Below are 25,371 nucleotides of genomic sequence, written 5' to 3'. Positions count from 1 at the left end.
AAGTGAGAGCAGTCTTGTGACTCCCATCTGTGAAGCCTGTATCAAATCCACATAGTCAGTGCCAAACTGTACCATGCAATCGTGGGGCCTCTGGCCAGACATATAGTCCTCTTCTGCTTCATTGTCAAGGGCACTAACTCTTCTAAGATTCTCCCTTCATGCTCTTGCTCAAAGTATCGTATAGTTGCCATTGATATTTGATTCTAATGATGAAAATCCATGTCTTCATGGGTAACCAGGTAGGAAAGAGTTCATCCCAGCCAAGGAAAAAGAAGAGGATGCGGGTGGCAACTAACAATGGGGACAGAATGACCCTACTTGTCCTGATAGTAGTGAATTGTGTCGATTGCTACAGGTGCTATTGTTATACTCACCTCCCCTTGAAAAAGGCCACATAGAAGATGGGGGAGTAGGCATTGACAAACTTGAGCAAGAAAGCTTTGAGGATCAACCGTTCTTCAAAAGTCTGTTCTGTTTTCGGAACCTCTGCAAGGAAAGAGCAAAGCCGACTAGAATGAAATGAGAAGGGCTTTTCTTTTCCTTTGTTTTTAAGCGTGTGTGTGTATGTGTGTGTGTGTGCACGCCCGCACTTGTGTACACATGTGCGCATCTGTGAATGCACATACATTCAGAGAGCATTATGCCTCTTGGAGCTGCAGGTACAAGAGTTTGTAACCATGTGATATAGGTGCTGGAAACCAAACTCCAGTTTTCTGCAAGAACATGTGCTCTTAATAGGTGAGTCAAGCCATCTCTCCAGCCCAGAGGTAAGAGTTTTGACCTTGGCATGAGTCACTGCCTCTCATGTTACAACTCTGGAGCAGAAATCAAGTGGCCTGTAGCACATGAGAACTGGATGGATTCATATGGGAGATGCCGAACAGTTTGCTAGGTAATCTGAGGCTACATAAGATCTTCCCCCTGCTCTTCCTGACCTCCTAATCAGTGCGATCATTCTGTGTCCACAGAGAAGAGCTTGAGCAGGCAGAGCCTCTGGCCCTTTCTTGGTCCAGGGGAAGTTAGCCAGCCTTCATGTATATAATTTCCATAAAATTGTACTAAAACAAAACTGATAGGGCATCTGAATTGTTTTATCTCCTCCTCCAATTTTACCACCAAGGCATTTATCTGTAAGTCCTGGGAGAGGCTGCGAGGCCTCCTGATTGTCCACTCAAATGATGAAAGATCACTAGAAAAGGTACAGAGAGAAACATGGCTGAGCCCATGCCTCGAACCCATATGTCACAGCCTCAGTGTACGCAGTCATGTCCCAGCAGAGAAATTGGTCAATATCTTCAGCAGGGCTGGGAAGATTGGGCCAAAAGCTCTCTGGTTCCCTCAGAAGGTTAAGAATGCTGAAAGACTTAGGTGAGTAGGGTGTGGCATGCTTTGATGGAGATCCCATAGACTGCGGCAGGTAAATGACTTGGTGACAAAGTGAACGGGGTATTGTTAATCCATGTGTATTATTGAATAAAATATCACCAACTAGATAGAGTATAAAACACCGGAAGCTTATTTCAGAAAATTCTGGAAACTGGAAATATGAGATCAAGGCCAACTCAGTCTCCATCCATGACCCTCTCCTCATCTGTGAATCCGTGCATTCTTCAACACTCAGGCTCGATCTTCTCCCAGAAGGGCCTGCTCCACAGAAGGCACCTCATGGCTATGCCCCACTGTGGTGAGAAGTAGTCAGCTCCTGGGGCCTCTTTTCTAGATTCACTTATTAAGCCACTTCTTCTTGACCTAAGTCATCTCTTCCCAAATGTCCCACCTCATAACAGTGTTACCTTGTTGATTTAGGATTTGTGCTGGATAGTTTTATGTCAACTTAATACAGAATAAATTCATCTAAGAGGAGGAAATCTCCATTATGCAAATGTTTCACTAAGATCAAGTTGTAGGGCAGTCTATAAGGAATTTTCTCAACCAGTAATTGACTAGGAAGGGCCTAGCCCATGTGGGTGGTACCATCTCTGGGCTGGTGGTCCTGGGTTCTCTAAGAAGCCAGAATGAGCAAGACACAATGAGAAAGCCAGTAAGCAGCCATCCTCTGTGGCCTCTACCCTGGGTTCTATAAGAAACCAGAATGAGCAAGACACAATGAGCAAGCCAGTAAGTAGCCATCCTCTGTGGCCGCTACCCTGGGTTCTATAAGAAGCCAGAATGAGCAAGACACAATGAGCAAGCCAGTAAGCAGCAATCCTCTGTGGCCTCTACCCTGGGTTCTATAAGAAGCCAGAATGAGCAAGCCAATAAGCAGCCATCCTCTGTGGCCGCTACCCTGGGTTCTATAAGAAGCCAGAATGAGCAAGCCAGTAAGTAGCCATCCTCTGTGGCCTCTGCATCAGCTCCTGCCTTCAGGTACCTGTCCTGCTTGAGTTCCTGCTCTTACTTCCTTTGCTGAAGAACAATGATATGGAAATGTAATCCAAATAAACCCTTTCCTCCACAACTTACTTTTGGCCATGGTGTCTTATCACAGCAATAGAAGCCCTAAGATAGGATTTCTGCAGATGAATTTGAGGGGTTGGGGCACAAATATTAGAATCATAGCACATGGCCATACTCGTAAGGGTCAGGACTAACTTTGCATCATGTAGAAATGTAAGTATAAAAGTGGGCTGAGCCCGGGGAATAGTGCCAGGACCACACACAGGATGCATCCCATTTGCATATGTACACCCTGCAAAGGAAAGCTGAACTGAGATCTGCTCTCCCCTCTGGCCTGCCCTTCCCTGACCTCTCTGCTCATGTACAACTCCTTGCATTCTTTAACATTCAAGCTAAATCTCCTTCCAGAAGTTTTTCCAGATGTCTCCAGTTGGCACCCTTTTTGCTATTTTCTTATATGAACTTAATATCTTCCTATATTAACTACCCATATTTATACCTTTTCAAAACTATTGTTGATGCCAAGATGCACTTGCTGACAGGAGCCTAGTATAGCTGTCCCCCAAGAGGCTCTGCCAGAGCCTGACCAATACAGATGCGGGTACACACAGCCAACCATCAGACTGTGCATGGGGACTGCAATGGAGGAGTTAGGGGAAGGACTAAAGGAGCTAAAGGGGTTTGCAACCCCATAGGGAGAACAACAATATTAACCAACCAGACCCCCCAAAGCTCCCAGGGACTAAACCACCAACCAAAGAGTACACATGGAGGAACCCATGGCTCCAGCTTCCTAGGTAGCAGAGGATAGACTTATCTGGCATCAATGAGAGGGGAGTTCCTTGGTCCTGGGAAGGCTCAATGCTCCAGCTTAGGTATGAACCCAACCTGTTCATACTGAATGGGCTGTTATGGGGTGGGCCTAGTTGGAAGAAGTCACTGGAGGGATGTCTTTGAAGGATGCCCCACTCAGGCCCCCTCTTGTCTATCAGTCTCTGTCCTGGCTGAGTTTAGATCCTCAGCACCCATGCCAAAAAGCTGAGTTTTGTGCCACGATTCCATAACCCTAGTGCAGACAAGTGAATTGGAGGAGGTTGCTGGCAAGCCAGTCTAGCAAATCAGAGAGCTGCAGAGTCAGTGAGAGCTTATCTCAAAATACAGGGTGGGAAATAATCGAGAAATATATCTGACATCCACAACCTCTGTCCCCCATACCATGCTTACATACATATGTATAAGTATTACCTACTTTTACACACACAGAGAGAGAGAGAGAGACAGAGACAGAGACAGACAGAGACAGAAAGAAAGACACAGAGAGAGAGAGACGGAGACAAAGAGTCAGAGACAGAGGTCGTGAAGAAGGAGAATTTTAGATTTGCACTCAGGCTGATGTGTTAGATAAGGGAGTCCTGCTTGAAGTTGGGCATAGAGAAATATATGGAGACTGTCTGCAGTGTCTGGTTGTATCCAGCCTTCAAATGGAAAGAGACTGAGGTAAGGCACAAATAGTGGTGGGGAAAAGGGTAGAGAGAAGGGGGAAAGAAAGGGGGCAGGAAGAGGAGAAACATGGAGGGGAGAAAGGGGGAAAGGGCAAGGAGGGGAAGAAAAGGAAGAAAACATTTTACAATTGATTTTTCTCTTTAGAAAGGAAGGAAAGAAGAGAGAGAGAGAGAGAGAGAGAGAGAGAGAGAGAGAGAGAGAGAGAGAACTTGATCCTCTGCCCAGAGTGTCTGCCGCATTCAATTCAAAAGCAACCTGCCCTCAACTCCTCTCTTTGAAATAGTTTTTGGGTAAGAAAATTAAAACAAATGTCACCTAAAAATAAGTAATGAGACCTGAGGGTCTGAGACTTTGGAATGCTTATCTTGTGACTCTGTGAGAGGAGGATTAGGATGAGGCAAGGGGCGACACGTGTCTTTAATTTCCTTTTATAATCCCCTTTGAACTGACTGTGCTCAGATCTCCCGGTCCCTACAGGAATTTCCTCTGTGCTCTCTGAGAAAAAAAAAATAAAAATAAAAAGAGGAACCTGGTGTTTTCGGATCTCTTGACTCCAACGAGGAATGAGCGGCTTTCTCCCTCCACAGTGACAAATCCCCGGGCTTGGTGATTATTTATTGGTTTTATTTTTTAAAGCAGCCTGCACTAGGCTTTTAGGGCTGTGCGCTACCATAAATAATGTGCATTTTCAATAAACAGTCCAAATCTACTTCATAGGCCACTAAATCACTTGGGTTTCCTGCCTCGGGAAGCCATGCGGCCACGGTGACATTTGAGTGAGACTTCTGGGTAGGCAGGGCCTCAGGAAAGAAAGCAGAGTAAGGGAGTGGGACCGTGGGGCTGCGGGTGCTGGGTCGGGGGACAATGCTGGGGACTGTGATTGGGCTTTTGGGTCTTTCAGAAGCCAGCACAGGGAGCCTGCCTACTACAGAGACGGTGAGACTGCTATGTGCTGGAAAGTATGAAACCCATTCTCAGGGTCCACATGGGTGGGAAAACGTGTAAGGGTCCCCACAGCTATCTGTGTGTCAGGCCACTGGGCAGACTGAGACATCTACTGTGGTCTGAATTGGGCCTCAGGAGAAACAGTCCAAATAAAGTGCCTTTAGATCCTGTTGCGATGGGGCTTTTAAGGAGCATCCAATGTTGACAGGATGAGGAAGGAGGCTGGCCATGATCCCACCTGCCTGAGAGAGCCAAGTACATTAGAGGTTGTCTGAAGGTGTCACCTGTTCCCAACCCATGGAAGGCATTCCTCTAGGACTTCATCTAGAACTAGGAAGGGACACTCTGACAGCATTTCCATACAATGGGCTTGCCTACCCACCGCTTTTGTTAAGTGTCAAACCTCTGCTGCATTGTGTCACTAAAACACATGAGTGCTAATATCCCAGCTGTAAGCTGCCTTGGAAGATAATTAGTGTGAAAGCCCGAGTTAGTCCCAGGAGGCCAACTTAGGACTAAACATCCCCAGAGCTCACTCCTGATCATATGAAAACATCAGTTCGAAAGAAGATGCCTGGCGCACAATCTTGGGAAAGCTGCTTCTGGTAATGGGTCTCCCCAGGAGCCCAGCCAACAGAGCCATCAAGATGGCACCAAAACAAACCAGGACCATGTCTCCGTATGCTTCAGCTGGGTCAGCCCTGGCACTGAGGGTCCAGAAGCCTTTCTCAGTCTATTCCTGGGGAGCACGAGCTTCCACAAGCAGCAATGTTTCCTGACAACCTAGCCAGCCAGTCTTCCCTCTACTCGTATGTGTAGGTAGTGAGTAGGTGGAAGAACTGGCTGAATCTTGGTGTGTGATAGTGTTGCCTTGCCTGATTCCTGGGAAGGGAGTCCCTTCCTGGAAGCCACCATCTGGGCAAGTAAACAGCCATCAGATTGGCCAAGGGAGCTGGGAATGCCTCAAAGGGCGTTCCCTTCTGCATGAAGTTTAGGGAACTCTGACAGTGGCAGCCTCTCACCCGAGGTCCTGTGAATGTCATCCTCAAAATGTTCAGCCACCTCTCGAGTTCCACGGAGTGGTGGGACTTTCCTGTTAGGCCACCAGTTTTTACTATGGAAAGGAGAGGCTGCTGTCTAATCTATGTCGTAAAATAGGTGATAACTTAAGTGATATAATACGTGGTAGAGCAAGGAGACTCAGAGCAAGGGATGTCACACCCCAGAAGCCCCCTTGCTTAATTGGATGTGATGACTCCCACCCAGCCAGAATCGGGATTTGACTCATTTGGGTCAAAGGTCATGGTTCTAATAAAGATGTTATTGGCAATGAAGAGGCATGAAGGGAACGTGGTGTCACCAGACCAACCCTGCATGGGCTGTAATTATGAAGGGGTAGAAGTCTTCAGACATATAGGAGAACTAGGCAACTGCAGAGAGCCACACCCCAGTTCAGAACTTCCTGCTATCCTGGTCCTAAATATCAGATCTAGGGCAACTTGTATTCCAGGAAGTGCTTAACCATTGAGCCACAGCCTCAATGCTTCTTTTTCTTTCCTTTTCCTTTTTGTCTTGAAAGAAGGTATCATTAAATTGTTCTTGAACTCATGATCCTCCTGCCTCAGCCTCCCAAATAGATAGGATTACAGGGTTGTGCTGCCTGCACACCTTCTGCTCTGACAAGATGAAGGCAATGGCAGGAACCTGGGAAGGCTCCCCAGGCTGTATGTAGAGGGCGTTCTTGGGAAAGGGACTGCTCGTACAAAGAAGGTGGTTCATAGAATGACTATAGTAGAGGAAAGACACTTCTAAAGAATCAAGGGTCAAACTCTATGGGGAGATATGACCCAAGCAAGGAGCAGAGACCTTAGCACTCCTATGCTGTCAGCAAGGCTTGGCACACCTAGACAATGAAACTGCCAAGAGATGTAGTAGTCTCAAGCCATCTCAGTGCACACAGTGTGACAGTGCCAGCTGTAGCAACTCAGTCCACAGTTAATCCACAAGCTTCTGGAGAGACTGATGGTAAAGGGCTAGATCTGGTGGGGAATTTAAATGGAATTTTAAAAGATGAGGCAAACTGAACTGAATCAACTTCTCAGAAAAAGAATTTAGTGTGTGTGTGTGTGTGTGTGTGTGTGTGTGTACAGATGCCTACATATACCAGAAGAGGGCATGGGATCCTCATAACATCAAGATATGAGAAATCTTGCCACATATACCTATCCAGGCCATCTACCATGCCTTCCCCACCAGGATGGGCAGAAAATGAAGCCAGAGTAAGTCTTCTTCTAAATCGACTATCAGATATTTTTGCCCCTGGAAGATGCAGGAGTTATGGAATGTTGTGAGCATCTGACATGAGTGCCCAGAACCAAACTTAGGTCCTCTGGAAGAGCAGCAAGTGGTTTTAACTGTGTGGAACCACCTCTTCAGACCCCTCTTTTGATTAAAAATTGTGTGTGTGTGTGTGTGTGTGTGTGTGTGTTATATGAGATTGTATGGGTACATGCATCCATATGCATGCATGTAGAAGCCAGAGGAGAATGTCGGATGACTTCCTCTATCATGTTTTCCCAATTACTCCCTTGAGATAGGATTTCTTACTGAACTTGAAGCTTGTTGTTTCAGATAACATGATGTGACAGTTTCAATGATAGTGGCCTTTAGAGGTTCATGGATTTGAATTCTTAGTCACATCACTAGGGAATGGAACAGTTTAGGAAGGATTAGGGGTTATGGTCTTGTTGGAGGAAATTTATCACTGAGTATGAGCTTTGACGTTCTAAAAGTCTGCATCAGTCCTTGCCTCCCCCATCACCCCCCCACCTGATGCCTCCAGATTGGGGTGTAAAGCTCTCAGCTATTGATCAGGCACCATGCCTGTCTGTTTTTCACTATCCCACCATGATTATCAGGACTAACCCTCTGAAACTGTCAACAAGTCCCCAAATTGAATGTTTCCTTTGATTGGTTGCCTTGGTCATGGTGTTTCCTCATAACAATGGAACAGTGACCAGGGACTTCTGGTATCCACTTGTTTCCATTTCCAATTCTGGAATTACAGGCACATGTGCCACGTCTGTCTTTTGTTGTTTTGGTTTTTTTTGTTTTACATGGGTGTTAGGGGTCTGGATTCATCTCCGCCTAATTGCACAGCAAGTACTTTTATCGACTGAGCCTCCCCCCAGACACATTTGTCAACTCTTACAGAACTTGAAAAGGCTTCTGGGAACAGCTAATTTAGATTATAACTGTATTTTTAAAATATTTTTGTCTGTAGATTGTTATGGTTTGAGTTTGAAATGTCCCTTAAGGCTCCTGTGATTAAACACTTGGCCTCAGCTGATAGTGGTGTTTGGAAATCTGTAGAACCTTCTTTGGGATGAGTAGCATGGGTGATGGAGGTAAGTAGCCGGGGCAGGTCTCTGAGAGCTATGGCCCCCACCTCCCTTCTGTTTCAGCATGCATGTGGATCTATCAAGATACATGGAATCTCACCACATACACCTACCCAGGCCATCCACCACACTTTCCCCACTAGAATGGACAGAAAATGGAAGCCAGAGTAAGTCTTTCTTCTTCTAAACTATCAAATATCTTTGCCACTGCAAGATGTCATGGAAATTTAATAAAATGCATATCTCTAATATGATTGAGCCTAAGCCCTTTTAGATACTCAAGGTTTTCTCCATTTTTGACTATATGCCATTTATTCTTTGCACCTAATTAAACTAAAGAATAAAGTTTGGAAAAAATGGTCAACAAGGTTCTTTGTCTAGAAACAAGTAATGTAAGTAAATAAGATGGGGAAATTCAGGTTGCCTACACCATTGGTGCTGTTTTGACGTTAGATATACATGTGCTCCCCATTTGTGGCAGTCCAGCTGGTGACACTTGATCTTCACAGTTGGTAAAAGCCATACTTGGAAGAAACTCTGCTGCTTTGGATGCTGTCCTTTTCCTGGATGAGGGATTTACAGTAAGGGAGGCAATGGGCTCATGGAAGGGAGAACAGAGAGAAGGGCCACCTTCCTTTATCTGGCAGTAAGTTTGCACTTTTCCCAAAGCAGGCTGTTTGCCTTCACCTCCAGGCTGCTTCTCCTTTCCCACTTCCACGCTAAGACAATGGGGCTTGGGATCAACCCCAACAAACCAGCACGTGCTGAGTCTGTGCTACGAGAGAGGCCTCTCTCCTGCCTGCTTCTGTACCCCTGCACCGAGACGGGGATCCTATCAGTAGCTGTTTCCAAACTCGTAGACCTGAATCCAGTGTCAGAAAATATACATTGATAACCTGGGGCTAAGAGATGGCAGAAAAGACATCACTGGTAAGAAAAACCCAGATTCCCCTTAAACTACTTGCTCCAGGGCTCCATCTCTTTCCCAAGGAATCTAACACTCACCAATAAACCTCTCTTCACTTTCTCTTAGCTATTTCTCTGTCTTTTAATTGTTTAATTGGAGGGAGAAAAGAACCATTAGTCAGCTATTATCATAGGATGGTGGGCAGTGAGTGCAAGTCTCAACTTCCCGTCAGTCACATGATCCTGAGGGGAACCAACTGACACTGTATAGCATGCTATGTTTGATGTCCCTTACATGGGGGACATTAAATTCCCTTTCAACTCATGGTATTTTCAACAACTAATGAGTTTATTGAGCTACAGACCCATCATACATTAAGAGCATTTGTTTTACTATCATGCAAATCCTTACATCTGTAGTACAGGGTAAGCTCTGTGGCAGGTGGATGTGCACACATGCACATAGACAGATATACATAGGAAGTGCTTTGTTCACCCAGATTTCTAAACTTCTTCAGCAGTGCCATAAGTTAAGTCAAAGAAATGACCAATTGGAAACTGTAAAGACACTGTGAGAACTGTTGGGTAGCAACTTCCTTGAATTCAAACATTCCCTCCCAGGAAGTTCCTGAAACATACAAGCCCTTCCTAGAGGCTACATATATACATATGCACACACACACACAAATACATATGCACATATTGTATTTATATGTGTCATACATAAAATATATATGTGCATTAATAATTCCTGGGAAGAGAGCAGAAGAGACTTCTGGCATGTTGCTCAGGGAGCTCTAGGGCTATAGCTTCCATGAGTCATCACCTATATTAGGGTGGCCTTTGTGGTCATGCAACTGCCTTTGGCTCACTCCTGTTCCTATAAGTAATTCCTCACCACATAACTTGTAAGCAGCTCCAATAAGCTTACTGGTTCATGAAACTAGACGGGGATGGAATAGTTCCTTCCGTCCATGTCTGTGCCATACATGGTATAAGTGAACATTTGTTCATGTCTCCCCAAGAAGAATACAACAGAAAACAGGCATGGTGATACATGCCTGTACACTTGGAGGCTCAAGCAGAGGACTGTGAGTTGGAAGCCAAGCTGTGCTAAACAATGAGTTCACATCCAGCCCAGGCTACATGGTGAGACCCTATCTAAAGAACCAAAACAAACAACCCAAAGTTCAGCCATCAACATCACCAACAAAAGGTTATGTGGGGCAAAGTGTGCACCATATATGAGCGCCGGGAGTGGGGCGTGGAAGGCAACACTCACTGAGAGTGCTTCTTGAGTCTTTCCACCTTTGTGTTTGTTCCATCTGAGCCCTGCCCCGTCTAAGATCACTGGGGCAGTGACAGCAGGTGTGAGCTATGGCAACACTGTTCAAACAACTTGTAAGCGTAGTGGCTTCCTGAAGAATTGGAGACATTGACTTGACTGGGTTGTGCTGAAGTTTTAATGCCCGTATAAGGCCAGCCCTGCAACTCAAAGAGAGAAAATGGAAACAGCTGGCAGGATTATGAAGCTTTGCATGCTATCAGTTTTGCACATGGGTTTGAAGAGAAAGGAAGGAAACAGAGGAGGAACTGAGCTGAAGTTAGAGATGTCTTAGACAGCTAGCAGAGGGCATCATGATTAGCCTAGAACCTGCGACCAACCTGCCTCTCCACCTTGCTCCTTCTAGGCCGGGCCAGACCTGTGCCTATGTTGATGTCAAGATTGCAGTGGTCAAGAACACTAGACATTATGTAATGCATGGGCTCAGAAGTGCCTTGCTTCAAAGACCCTGGATCCTTACCCAAGAAGGAGGAAGCCTGGAACTAGTCAGCTGGGTTCCCCTTGTCTCCAAGCCTCTTTCCAATGCCTGAGCCATGTGCTGTCTACCTGTATGACTAGAGTCCTAATACCCTGGCCAGCTCTTATCTGCTTCTTCCACTAGGACCCATACCTTGTCCCCATAGCTATTACCTCCCTAAGAAAGAATACATCACTGAAGAGTAAGACAGATGCCATCCCCTTCTTACTGGAACCTCATTTCTGGTATATGCTGAACCTGGATATGCACATGGTCCAGAGTGCCTTGACTGGCCAAGTGCACACTCAGACAAGACTTCCAGGCTCCAGCCACTTCTCTATATACTCCTAGTTTCAGCTAAGCCCTTGCTTCACCAATGACATGCTATCTTCAGGGGATGCAGCTTTTTTTCAGACACCACATTACATTGTTAGTATGGCAGCTAGAGAGGCGATCACAGCTTTTATCTACCCACATCTGTGTTGATCACCTTCAAGGCACTTAACAAAATTTGTCTTTTGTCATAAACGTTATGGCAAGCATGGCCTGCTAATAGCCTGATTGGTCTTCCATCACCCAGCCTGGAGGAAATGCTCAGCAACTTGTTAGGGTTGTTTGTACCAGCTGTTTGCACCTGGCAAGCAAAGCACACAGTCACAAGGTCAACAACTATCAGGAGATATGGGGCAGGAAACCAGATGGTCACTAGACCTCGTGTGAGAACGGCTGGGTGAGCCCCTCAGCTTGACACATTTGTCATTCCATTAAGTGGCATTATCAATGGTTCTGTGTCTCCACAGAAGTTGCTCTGAAGTCCTGAATACACACCTCTGCCTGTGGTTATACTAGGTACCTACGCTGTATGAGCATCTGTCTTCTGTTGATGTGGGTCCTTTGCCACTAGGAAACCTAAAGTCCTGGCATTCTTGTTGCCTCCCTATCCATATCTTTTTGGGACAACTTTGTGTTTGCCTTCTCCACCTCACTACTTACTGGAAGGCTTTTTTAGGCAAGCTGAGTTGAGACCATGGATACAGGCAAACACATGGTAGCCTCTGTTGTGGCTGGCAGTATGCTTAGCCTGTGGGTAAGCTGGGAACACTTCATTTGGGAAGGATGAATCCAGGAGGAAACGCATTTCACAGACAGTGACATCTGCAGATGTGTGCTAAGATCACCAAGAGCAGGTACTGGCCATGAGATCCAAGAGCCATTGGCCTCAAGGGTTCTGCAGCCTGAGTGGAGTCAGGAGCACAGACCTGTCCCAACAGAAGGGCATTTCATGCTTATTAGTGGTGATGGTGGTGAGGCTGTCACCATGACATAATACTTGGCAGAAACAATTTAAAATGAGGGAAGAGTTTGTTCTGGCTATAATTTCAGAGCTTTCAGTTGCATCAAAGAATAGTGTCTTACACCAGGGTGGCCAGGTAACAAAAATAATGCCTATGTTAGCTGCCTTTCTGCTTTCTCCTTCTTCATCCTACCCATGCCCCCTGCCTCTGGAATAGCACTGCTTATATTGAGGTCAGATCTTCCCTTTATTTAGTCCTTTCTGGAAACACTCTCACAGCTATGCCTTGGAGTGTGCTTGATTATTCTGCCAGACAATTCTTAACTTAAGCAAGTGACAACCAGGATGGACAGTGACATGTATTTATATATTTCCTGTTTGAACTTCCTCCACTAGTGAGCTGTGTGCAGAAGCAATGATGGCATTTCTGCTAGGGGACCCCCAACCCTCATTTCCTCCTGACATACTGTCCTCCAGGGCTTCCATCAGTCTGGTCCTTCAATAACTGTATGAAGCAAAGAGTCATCTCCAATATTAAACATGTAATGCGAGCAAAAATACATAAACTATATTAAACAACTAGAATTTACATTCTAGTTGTTTAATATAGTTTATATCTAGTTGTTTAATATAGTTTAATATAGTTTATGTATAAACAACTAGAATTTACATTACATGAATGTGCGGCCTCAGCATAGCTGAGTCTAATTTATCTTCTTCAGATAGAAGCAATAAGATGAGGCAGTGTATGATCAGCATCCAAGCATCTTTCCATTCTTGCTTATTTTCAATTGTAGCCATGTGTATTTTCTGCTCCATCTTCCCACCATTCCTCCCTAGATCCTGGTCCATAATTTCCCCCTTCTCATTCATGTCACAGCTACAGCCCGGTTAGCCAGATAGGAATGTTCCTGAACACCTTAGGTCCAAAGTGCATGGCCCCAGACCACTCTGCACTGCAACACATCTTTCTTACACTGCATGCAGTGTTTTTACTTATTGTCTGTTGGCCCCTTATTTCATGACAGGCATGATGACATCAGGAGTGTACATGGTTCTTGTCACCTGTTATGTTGTAAGAACTGTGACTGGTACAAAGAGCTGATGGATGAATGGGTGAGTGAAAGATTCAAAAAGGAGGAAAATCACCAAGGGCTGAGTGGCCGTGCAGGGGTTTGGAAGGAGGTACAAGGGATGGAACACATAGGGCAGCCTGGGAGGATCATGATTGAATGCATTGACTGCAGTACAAGAATACATTGAGAAGAAGTTGAGAACCTCAAGTATTGGTCCATGTGTTACCTAAGGGCAATGGGCAGCTCTCCAAGAAGAATGATCAGCAGTAATACTTCAAATTCACGCTCTGATGACTGAGAAGACACTGACAAACTAGAGACTGATAGAGAGGGGTGAAGGACTGGGGAAGAATCATAAGACCACGAGAAGAGTACAGCGGGTGATAATCTATGAAGAGAAGTGGAATGATGGATTGATAGAACTTTGTCTAGCAGAGTTCCCTGCTGCTCAATGCTGCATGATCTAGGATATGAGGGAGAGGGAGCCAAGTCCAGAACTCAAAGGCTTTGTCTGATAGAGTCCTGATTCAGTGGTCTCCATTGCACAGCAAGACCTCTCTGAGCCTCCTGGGAACATGAAGCCTAAAATAGTCAAGAGCAGGTCAATACCCACACGGACTCATTCCTGAGTGGGGACTCAGCAAACCATTGCATGTTGATGGTTAGAGACTTAGACCAAATAGCACAGGGGTCTGTATCTTCAGGGTAGAACCTGAGTTTGAACCTTAGATAAGTGGAAATGCACTTTCCTGAAGCCATATAGTGCTTATGAAGATAATGTGGGCTAAAAGGAATCGTGTGTGTGTGTGTGTGTGTGTGTGTGTGTGTGTGTGTGTGTAAGAACAAATTAAGGGAATTGCTCTCTTTTCTGGGACATTTGGGGAGTGGTTTAGCAAGCTGAAGGGGTTAGAAACAGTAGCCATAGGCTCACAATATGGAAATGTGGTATGCACACTCTTTTGTGCCTGTGTGAGGTGCCAATGATTGAATCTGGGGTCTCATGCATGCTAGGGAAGTGATCTTCCACTGAGCCACACCCCAGCTCTGCGGTTCATTTGTTCATGACCTTAAACAACAGTTTATGTCCAGCCTTGCACATGAGAAGTGTTCACTAGGGCTGGAGAGATGGCTCAGCCGTTAAAGGCTAGGCTCACAACCAAAATTATAAGAGAAGTGTTCACTAAATGTGTACTAATACATCTTTGAAAATTATGAGTATTGTCTACCTTCTCTTCTGTACTGTATTAGAAAAGTAAAATATCCATAGGACCAGGAAGGCATTTCTACACCATCATTGGCTTCTTGCTTCCCTCATCTCCACTTCCTGCTCATACTCTCACTAATCTTTACAGGACCCATGGTTTTCTCCTGCCTCTCTATCCTAGCATCCCATGATCCTTCCTGAGGAAGTTTGCGAACATAAACCTACATCATGTCTGCTCTTCAAAAGTTCTACTACAGTGCTGGGCTGGGGGTCAACATGCTATAGAGACATTCTCTTTTGCTTCTGCTGTTTCTTCTACATGGAGGGTTGCAATCAACTAAAGGCCTTAATTTGAACCCGACACACCTGGCTGTTCTCTCCTCAGGCAAGGAGAATCACTTACTCTGTGGGGCACCCTGCAAGATGATCCTGACCTTCCTCGTCTGCCTGCTGCCCTTGCTCCTCTGATGGGAGCAAAGTGCCTGGAGTGAGGGTGTCCTGAGTCCCTCCAGGACTCAACCCTTACAGACCTCTCCCATGCACTGTGACCTTCCACCAGGAATCCCAATCTGTGAGCAACTCACTAATATGAAACTTTCTTGACTCTGTTATTGAGTTACCTCACACAGGGAAGCAGCTTTCGGTTTTAAAGCTCACATACTGGCTGTTGTCCATCTCTGTCTTGATCGTACTTCTATCTGGTATCTCTGGTAATATGCTGTAGCATGTTCTGTGGACTTGTGGGCCAGACTATTCACTGAAGCCCATGCAAAAGTAATGTATTCCACTGTTTATGAAAGTAAACGGCATCCTCACCCTGACACATAAGGTCCTCTACCAAAAGATAAAGGTAGGTACTGTCAACTCCCCGAGCTCAGCTTCCCACTCCACTGTGCCCTGGGTCTACCATGGGCTCTATTTCATCCACCATAGAAGGGCTCTCTGGTCTCCTATAAATGTGTCATGCTTTTCCTCCCCTGGATATCCAGCTTGGTTCTTTCACTCTGTTGGCATTTACATCCACCAAAAGTCTTGCAAGCTGTCCAAGTGTCCCACGGGCCACTTCTTACTGTGCCTTTCTGATCTCGCCCTTCCTTGGCATTTCCTTAGTTTGTTTCTTTGCCTGGAACATCTTCTCTGCTCACCATTCTTCCCTTCATACATGCCTGCTGAACACAGTTACACTGCTATGAGATGCTCACCTCCAAGCCTTCCTGGGTGCTCCGGAGAGTGGGATACTCCCCCTAATGTTCCACAAAACATGATACTGCATATTACCAAAGACACTGAGTTCAAAACACTCTCGGATTTTTCTCAAGAAGCCTATGAAGGAATGTCAGCAATTCCACGTGGGTAGATGCTCTGAGGGGGCAGAGCTGTCTCTTACATTTGGAGGGTAAGCACCTCCACCAGCAGGGACAATAAAGGCAGGTATCACTGTGCAAACCTCATGGTAGAGGCCATGCTGCAGAGAGGCACCTACAGAGCCGCCTCCAGACCACTCATGGCCTCACAGGAATACTGTGCTGTCACACAGGCAGTGGATTGGACATCATGTCAGACCTAACTTTCCCAGGAGGCTAATGAGAGGCTGGGATGACCAGTCCCTAGGACAAAGAAGGAACACTCCATTTCAAAGATGAAGAAGTGCGTCCAGGCCATCCAGATTAAGCAAACCACGGAAGGGTCTGTGCATTGGCCCTCCCCCACCCAATGATCAGGAATGCCTGAATGTGTCTCGGGCAACAGCAGGTCCCGGCTCAAATGACATATCTGAATGTGAGGGCCATGACATTTTCCTCACTGGCTTGGAGCTTGGGAAGTCTGATATGCCTCTTTGAAGTCTGCTTAGAGCCCGGGGAATGTGAGGGCTTGAGAGGAGAGATAAGACCCTCTTGGGCTCAAGTATCAAGATGCTTTTCTTCCCTTTAGACAGGCTGCTGGGAAAGTGAGGCGAGCTCAGGTTCTGCAGATTCGAACAGGAAATGATGACTCTGCCTTGCTTCTATGTTGGGGTGAAAAATTAGACCTTGTAGATTAAACAGAGGCGAGAGCGAGCTCTCTGTCACATGAAACAATCAATACAATCGCTTGGTCTTCTGAGCATGCACGATACAGGCAGGATTCCTGCCGGCTTAAGGGAGGCCCTTTGGCAGGCCCCAAAAGCCACCATACTTTATCATTCTTACAAGTCAAATGTACAGACTCCCGTTCCATCCCATCTGTCATTTTGGGTCATTCCTATCGAACACCTCACACACATGGGACTGACCATATTCAAGATGAAAGACAAAGGATTTGTGACACAGTACCGATTTTGGTAAGCCACTTGGCCACAGCACCATAGATCTCATCCAAGATGAGGATGACCACGAGGTTGATGATGACTGCTGTTGCAGTCACTGTCACCCGGACATTGGAGCGTGTGGCCTTGTTGAGAGACAGGGCAGCTGCAGTTGTGATCCGATACACAATGACCCCAAAGACAATGGAGAACGTCAGGGCAATCTGTTCAGAGAAGACAGGAGAAGGGAGGCAATTACTAAGCAGGAAATTATATCAGCAGTCAACTATTGGGCACCTACTGTTTGCTCACATCTGCTGTTAGCAAGCTCTGGTTACAGAGTGAGCAACAGAGACCCTGCAAAGTCACTGAGATCTGATACAGCATTCTGAGTGTTAAGGCATTTTTCAAGGCAGAACATCTCCAGCTTTTATCAGATCCCAGTAGTCTGAATCACACTACACAAATAAAGACGAGAATCCTGGACACTGTGGAGTATAAAGCATATCCTGTGATTTCCTTCGTTCTACCTACTGTGGTAACAAGAGGCCTGCTGCACCGTATAACAGGTGTGAGAATGTTAAGCACTGAATAAAGACAGCTGCCGAGGAGACGCAGCACACCGATCTGCTCCGTCAGAGAGCAGTGTGGAGGGAGGGAACTTCAAGGTGGACCAACCACTAAAGGAAATGGGGTGCCATTGAAGATGTTTGAGCTGAGAAGGGATGAGTTCCAGCTGGACTGATGGGAGGTAAAGGTTGAGAACAGGAGAGGGAAAAAAAGATCAGTCTTGAGTGGTGTTTGCACAGGATGGGGTGAGCAAAAGCACTGAGTTCTCTTCCATCTATCTTAGAATAAAAGGCACAGATTCTAGTTTAATGTACACATCCCTTGCTACCTTGTCCCAAGGAGGTGTCCCAGGCCCTGCATCTCCATGGTCCATATTCCCTCTTCTAGAAACTAAGAACCAGGGATTCTCCTAAACCTACATGCCAGCCTTTTCCCGTGTCCCCTCTACTGTTCCTCTCCCCACCCCAGCCAAGGAAGGGCGGTTCCCAAGAAACACCAGGATGCTGTGAGCAAGAGTTCTTAATCAAGGCTCAGCAAGGGGCAGAAGCAGGGAGGCCTCTGTCATTAGCAGGCCCCATCCTGCCCAGGGCCACTGGAGCAAATCTGAATTGGCTTCAGTCAAAGAAGTCATGTTTCATCCTTGCTGCCAATGAGACAGACAGTTCAGGTCCTGGTTGGTCTCCAGGACAGAAGAGATGGGACATTGGCTGTTTAAAACATGGGGTGAGGAAAGGGCAGGTGGAAGTTTCCCCTGATACACAAAAGAATGCTGGAGAAGACGGGAGGGGAAGAGGAGTTACAGGGGGGGTGAGGAAGAGAGTGGAGGGAGGGCTGGGAAGAGGTCTGAACAGTACTTTGTAGGCACTGAGAATGATGCTCTGGTGGACTGGGAATGAGCTACAGATGTGACAGCATATGGACCCATGCAGACCTCTGGGGTGCCAGCGTGCTGAAGCCTGGGGTGCTAGCGAGAGAATGGGCTGCCTAGCCTGGCATGCTTTACAAATGTTAGCATTTGTCCTGTGGACCGTGTAAGAAAGGCAGAGCAGGCAGAGGTCTTTTATGGTCAAGGGAGAGTGTTTCGGTGTGTGTCTGTGTGTATGTGTGTGTGTATGTGTGTGTGTGTGTGTGTGTGTGTGTGTGTGTGTGTGTGTGTGTGTGTGTGTGTGTGTGTTTGCAAGGATGACAGAAGAGAAGATACTCCACTGGAGGCCACTCTTGGGTGGGAATGCAGCAGCCGCACCAGCCTGCAGGACAAGGGAAGGATAACTCTTTTGATCTTTTGAGTGGGGAACCTGGACATGACATCACACTGTTCCATCGATGTAGATGATTCACTTCCTGGTCCTCTGGGACTGACACTGCTTGACAGTCAGAGCCTAGAAAATGTGGTGTGAGAATCTCTTCTTTCCCCCACCTCAAATACCTTCTACAGTGATGACTGTGAGGGGCGTATTGATGAGGTGGCAAAGGCTGTATATGGAGGGAAGACAAGCTAGTATGTATGTGTGTGTGTGTGTGTGTGTGTGTGTGTGTGTGTGTGTGTGTTCATTTGGTTTGGTGTAGGGAGAAGTCTAGGGGAAAATGCCAAGAGTGTCTGTTATTTTAGAGTCATAGGGGAGGCAGAGGGAAGAGATCCTCTCCTGGGCTTCTCTGAGGCCAAGATGCTAAGTTCAAAAGGAGAGAGTAGAGTGTAGCTCATGGCCCTAGGGGCTGTATCCGTTGGGAGCTGGAATGAGACACAGAATCTCAGCACAACTCCAGATCCTGACTTACGATTCATACGATGAAAGGATTCCTAGTCAAAGTCAGAGATATCTTGTTCTCATTTGGTCTTCCAACAGTGTCACCTCTGACACCATCCTTAGCCTCTGCTTATTCTTGGCAACCTTACATCACTCTAATCTTGATTTTCTACCCCATGGTAGAAACCAGGTTCTGAACTTCAGCTGGGCTTTCCCGAAACATCTCTAGATCCACAGAGCTTCCAGGTTGCTCAGGCTTCGAGAACTCCAACCTGACTCCACATCTGGCTACTTATGGACAAAGCAGCAGGCATGGAGAAAAGAAGTTCTTTGCTCTTGGCCGCAAGGTCTGTATTATCTATCCCCCATGACTCAGTGGGAATGAAAGAACTGTAACACTTAGGGATCATCTACCTACAACCTTTAGTTTCAATGAAAGAATTGTAACACTTAGGGATCATCTATCTACAACCTTTAGTTTCCATGCTTAAAGAAAGCGGAGACAAAGCATCAGCAACCTGACTGGCCCAAGGTTTGGAGGATACAAGGCTGAGGCGAGGTGACATTGGATAACAATGACATCTTCAATATCACCTCCCCACTGTATCTTCTCTATGTCACTGTTCAAATCACATCTTCACTTGAGCTAATCCTTACTGCTTCTATCCCTCCTGTAAATGAGGTTTCATGACAATGCATGACTGGACCCTGCCATGTGGAGCCATGCCCACGTTCCCATCCTGACATTAGATCTCAGGTCTCTTGCCATTAACTCCAATGCCATTTCTGCCATTTGGGGTTAAATTGTTGATTTTGAAGGTATTCAGGTCAATGCTATCTCTGATAAGCTGTCCTCTAATGCACTGCATTGCAACACACCATGCTTTGGGTCTATCTCCACCACTAGGGTAAAGGAGCTTGGTCACGTGCCATAGTCTATGGCTAATGCTATTCCATAGCACTGCTCCCTAAATGGAACCAGCTTGCTAAATAACTACAGCAGCCTCCTGCTTGACTCTCCTACTCCCCACACTCACCTTCACCTTCTTTAAGGGCATTTCTCACAACAGCCAAAGGCACTCTTCTGTACATCAGATCATGAAACTCCTCTGCAAACCCTTCCTTAGGAAGCCCATTTCTTGCTCTGCTCCTGGCTCCCTACTGCCTCCCTGGCTGTATCTCTTGGCCTCAACCACATTGCTGTCCTTCTCATTGGGCATCCTAGCAGACACTACCTACTGTAGCCCGGAGTCCTTTTCCTAGTTCTTCCCTCGTACTCCAAAATATCAATGTGGCTGCTTCTTTCTCCTATTACAGACCCTTGCTAAAATCTTAACGAGACTTCCAATTTAACTTATTTAATAGATGCATTTGTGATGTTTGTGATTTTAAATTTTATATTATTGGGAACATGCCAAGCATTCCATTATACACACACACACACACACACACACACACACACACACACACATACATACACACACACACACACACACACACACACACTCCAGTGTACCCTGCCTGCCTCACTTCAAACTCATGATCTCTCATCATCCAGGCTCTTCCCTCAGTCCTGACAGGTTACTCTTGGCTGACATTCATTTCCTTCTTTGCCTGAGCTATTCTGTTACTTAAGAGTACACCATTGAACAAGCCACCTAGGCTTGCCTCTTTTGGGTCACCAGCACTGCTATGTATCCTGATTAGCTTGCTCATTTTCATGGCTATGTGGTCCTTAGCTGTGTAAATAGATCTTGGTTTATTTATCCATTCTCGTGGGGATAGGCATGTGGACTGTTAGCAGTTTGGGGCTATTATAAACAGAGCTTCACGGGCTTTTCTGTATCCGTATGCTGTGTGTGCATGTAAGGTTTTCTAGGGCAGGCAGCTAAGCATGGGTTTTTTAGGGCTTTAAGTCTTGGTTTTACTAAGTAATGCCAGAATGTTTCTAAAGGCATCTTTAAATAATTTCTTAAATGAACTCCCACCAGCCTTGTACAAGTTTCTTTTGATCTAGATCTTTCCCAACACTTGTTATTCACAGACTTCTTTTTTTTTTTTTTTCATTTTTTATTAGGTATTTAGCTCATTTACATTTCCAATGCTATACCAAAAGTCCCCCTTACCCACCCACCCCCACTCCCCTACCCACCCACTCCCCCCCCTTTGGCCCTGGCGTTCCCCTGTACCGGGGCACACAAAGTCTGCGTGTCCAATGGGCCTCTCTTTCCAGTGATGGCCGACTAGGCCATCTTTTGATACATATGCAGCTAGAGTCAAGAGCTCAGGGGTACTGGTTAGTTCATAATGTTGTTCCACCTATAGGGTTGAAGATCCCTTTAGCTCCTTGGGTACTTTCTCTAGCTCCTCCATTGGGAGCCCTGTGATCCATCCATTAGCTGACTGTGAGCATCCACTTCTGTGTTTGCTAGGCCCCGGCATAGTCTCACAAGAGACAGCTACATCTGGGTCCTTTCAGTAAAATCTTGCTAGTGTATGCAATGATGTCAGCATTTGGAGGCTGATTATGGGGTGGATCCCTGGATATGGCAGTCTCTACATGGTCCATCCTTTCATCTCAGCTCCATACTTTGTTTCTGTAACTCCTTCCATGGGTGTTTTGTTCCCACTTCTAAGGAGGGGCATAGTGTCCACACTTCAGTCTTCATTTTTCTTGAGTTTCATGTGTTTAGGAAATTGTATCTTATATCGTGGGTATCCTAGGTTTTGGGCTAGTATCCACTTATCAGTGAGTACATATTGTGTGAGTTCCTTTGTGATTGTGTTACCTCACTCAGGATGATGCTCTCCAGGTCCATCCATTTGGCTAGGAATTTCATAAATTCATTCTTTTTAATAGCTGAGTAGTACTCCATTGTGTAGATGTACCACATTTTCTGTATCCATTCCTCTGTTGAGGGGCATCTGGGTTCTTTCCAGTTTCTGGCTATTATAAATAAGGCTGCTATGAACATAGTGGAGCATGTGTCCTTCTTACCAGTTGGGGCTTCTTCTGGATATATGCCCAGGAGAGGTATTGCTGGATCCTCCGGTAGTACTATGTCCAATTTTCTGAGGAACCGCCAGACTGATTTCCAGAGTGGTTGTACAAGCCTGCAATCCCACCAACAATGGAGGAGTGTTCCTCTTTCTCCACATCCTCGCCAGCATCTGCTGTCACCTGAATTTTTGATCTTAGCCATTCTCACTGGTGTGAGGTGGAATCTCAGGGTTGTTTTGATTTGCATTTCCCTGATGATTAAGGATGTTGAACATTTTTTCAGGTGCTTCTCTGCCATTCGGTATTCCTCAGGTGAAAATTCTTTGTTCAGTTCTGAGCCCCATTTTTTAAGGGGGTTATTTGATTTTCTGAGGTCCACCTTCTTGAGTTCTTTATATATGTTGGATATTAGTCCCCTATCTGATTTAGGATAGGTAAAGATCCTTTCCCAGTCTGTTGGTGGTCTTTTTGTCTTATAGACAGTGTCTTTTGCCTTGCAGAAACTTTGGAGTTTATTCACAGACTTCTTAATGGCAAGTTGTATGTTGAGTGCATATGGCGTTTCACCATGGTTTAAATTAGAATTTCCGTGAATACTAATGAGATAGATGGGGTCTTCTCTGGTAGGATTACTGGCCATTGGAGTCCCTCTTTTCTAAAGTAATCAATAAAGGTAGTTTATTAACTTTCTAGTGAATTGTGTTATTTCTTGTGTTGGTAGTTTTTTATACACTTAAAAACCAGTTTCGGTAGGTTAGTTTTTTATGAACACACTCTCGGACTTTGAGCTGCCTCGATGCTTATTTTCACCCTTCCTGCTTCTCACAAAACCACCCAAGCCCAGACCTTGCCGAGACAGGAAAATGTCCCTAAAGTTAACGCAGCGTTAGTGCAGAGGTATCTGCTCCGTCATACCTATGTTTCCTCTAGACTTCCGCCGGGGGTTATTTCTCTCCCAGCAGCCTCCGAATGCCTTAATGGGACTAGAAAATATAATGATCCAGTATTCTCCACCAAATTCAGCAAAGTGGGTATTGTAAAATCCTTTTAGTATTTGTTTACTTTGCAAATGTAGAGTGGGTGTTTTGTTTGGTTTTGTTTTGTTTTTTTTTTTTTTTTTTTTTTGGTTTTTGAGACAGGGTTTCTCTGTATAGCCCTGGCTGTCCTGGAACTCACTTTGTAGACCAGGCTGGCCTCGAACTCAGAAATCCGCTTGCCTCTGCCTCCCAAGTGCTGGGATTAAAGGCATGCACCACCATGCTCAGCACTGTACAGTGTTTTATAATATTTTTATTTTCAGTCCCAGCTGGTCTTGAACTCAAAATCCTCCTGTCTCAGCCTCCCAAGTACTAGGGTTATAGGTATGTGCCACTACTGTACCTCATTTAAAAACTCTTTTTATTATTATTATTTTCCTTCCTTCTCTGTTTTGGTGCCTAAGAATAGCACTAAGCACACAGTTGCACTCATTAAATACTTCCTGAGTGAAGAATAAACTCTCCAACAGTGATATGCTCCTTATGGGAGGCCCCAAAGCACTAAATCAATTAAACTTTCTATCATCACATAGAACACATCACAGCTCAATGCACCCTTGAATAACCTGTCATGCCTTGGGCTTGTTTGGCAGCAAGAGGCAAACGAATTTAGACTGCTAAGCTTTGACAGCTCTTCACTTTGTTTTCAGAGTGAGGAACTGAGTTTGATGATGTCTAGGCCAGCTAAAAACATTTATGTTTTGGCCAAGGTCTCCTTACATAGCCCAGGCTAGCCTCAAATTTGAAATCCCAAATTTGACTCTATCTCCAGAATGCTGGCATTACAAGAATGTGACACCAGATCTAGCCCAGTTTAAACTTCCTGTCCCCAATAATTAGGATGCCAATATTAATAAAGACAACAAGCTCTAGCCAGGTCAGGAATAATTCTTCCAGTGAGTTCAGAAAATGATGATGATTCTTGCAGTTTTTAAAAATCAAATAATCCCCTTCTCTGCAATGCATATGTCATCCTGCTAAGGAAACTGAGTGTTAAACTCACAGTCTTCTTAGCTACACAAGGCCTCACAGTAAAGAGGGACTGGTGTTAGTGACCTAAAGTGGTCCTTTGATGACCTTTTCTGAGACCTTCAAGCTTAAGTTGCTAATCTGACTCCACCAAAAACCAATCTCAGGCTCTTCCCTCAACTTTTTCCAACACTGCCAACATCATTAAGTTCCAAAATAAGGAAACAAATAAATAAAACACAAAGCTTTCACAATCACAGGGTAGTGCAGAAAGAGTAAGTGCAGCATCCACAGAGACAAGGAAGGCTGTGAGCCCAGCTGGCTCTCCTCTGTGGCTTCCAGACACTGATAGCATTCAAGAGACGCACTCTCAACTCAATAAGGCCACCACACCCACCACCACCACCACCACAGTTATGCAGCCAGCTCCTCTGCACTATACCTTCAAGTTCTTGGTCTGGCTAAGTACACATCCCTCTCGCAGGACACTGTAACTTATATACAGTGACCTCAGTATTAGGAAAGTCTTTCTCCACCATTCAGCACTATGGCCTCACTTTTGTCAGCCCCTTATTATCCCACAGCATAAAAAAAAAAAAGCCCACCTTACACACACTCACTACAAGATCAAAATGCACACAGTCCCAGACAGGTGGTCCCTCAAAGAAATTACCATAAACAAGATGGAGGCAAAGTTCATCAAGTATCCTGGGAAACGATCTTTCCAAGTCAGTTTATCTTCATCATCCTGAGGTGAAACAAGAGAAAGAGACAATCAGAAGGCACAAAGAACAGATATTCATCAATTTCTATTTTTACATAAATTTGCATGCCAACCATTTGCTGCTTTATGGATATTTCTGTAGTCACTGATGTCATCTTACTCTCAATATCAACAGTAGCCCTCTTAATTTTGATTGATAGCATACACCTCAAATCCCAGGACTCAGGATGCTAAGGCAAGAAGATCGTGACTTTGAGCCCAGCTTGGGGTTCAGGGAGAGGCTGTGAATCATAGCCCTGAAGATGTTTAGAATTGAGACAGCAGCTCTGGCAACCACAAAAGACCCTGAAGACCATCTGCAGCCATGTTTGCAAAGTGCAGAGAAAATAGCAAAGAACATGGTGTTAGCCTGCAGGGAGCCACTCATCAATGCATGCAACAAGTCAGACTCAAACTTAGCTCGGCAGGACCCCAGCCCCTGCTCCCTTTCCTCTCCATCTCATGCTGGTCTCA

General features: G+C 45.5%; 1 protein-coding gene across 6 annotated transcripts in view; it reads right to left on the bottom strand.

Annotated features, from left to right (window-relative positions):
* The window catches only part of Ano2 (anoctamin 2), a 349,715-nt gene that overhangs the window by 59,553 nt on the left and 264,791 nt on the right, over positions 1 to 25,371 (bottom strand). For all 6 annotated transcript variants that reach the window (NM_153589.2, NM_001364562.1, XM_006506117.3 and 3 more), the window contains 3 exons: positions 24,808 to 24,882; positions 16,841 to 17,036; positions 375 to 486 (listed from right to left, as the gene is read on the bottom strand). In NM_153589.2, coding sequence (NP_705817.2) covers positions 375 to 486; positions 16,841 to 17,036; positions 24,808 to 24,882 — 383 coding nt within the window. The remainder of the gene's footprint in view (positions 1 to 374; positions 487 to 16,840; positions 17,037 to 24,807; positions 24,883 to 25,371) is intronic.

This window comes from Mus musculus, chromosome 6 (genome assembly GCF_000001635.26).
Source record: "Mus musculus strain C57BL/6J chromosome 6, GRCm38.p6 C57BL/6J".
Taxonomy (NCBI): Eukaryota; Metazoa; Chordata; class Mammalia; order Rodentia; family Muridae; genus Mus; species Mus musculus.
The sequence above is the reverse complement of the archived record's forward strand: the minus strand, read 5'-3'. Positions and strand labels throughout refer to the sequence as shown.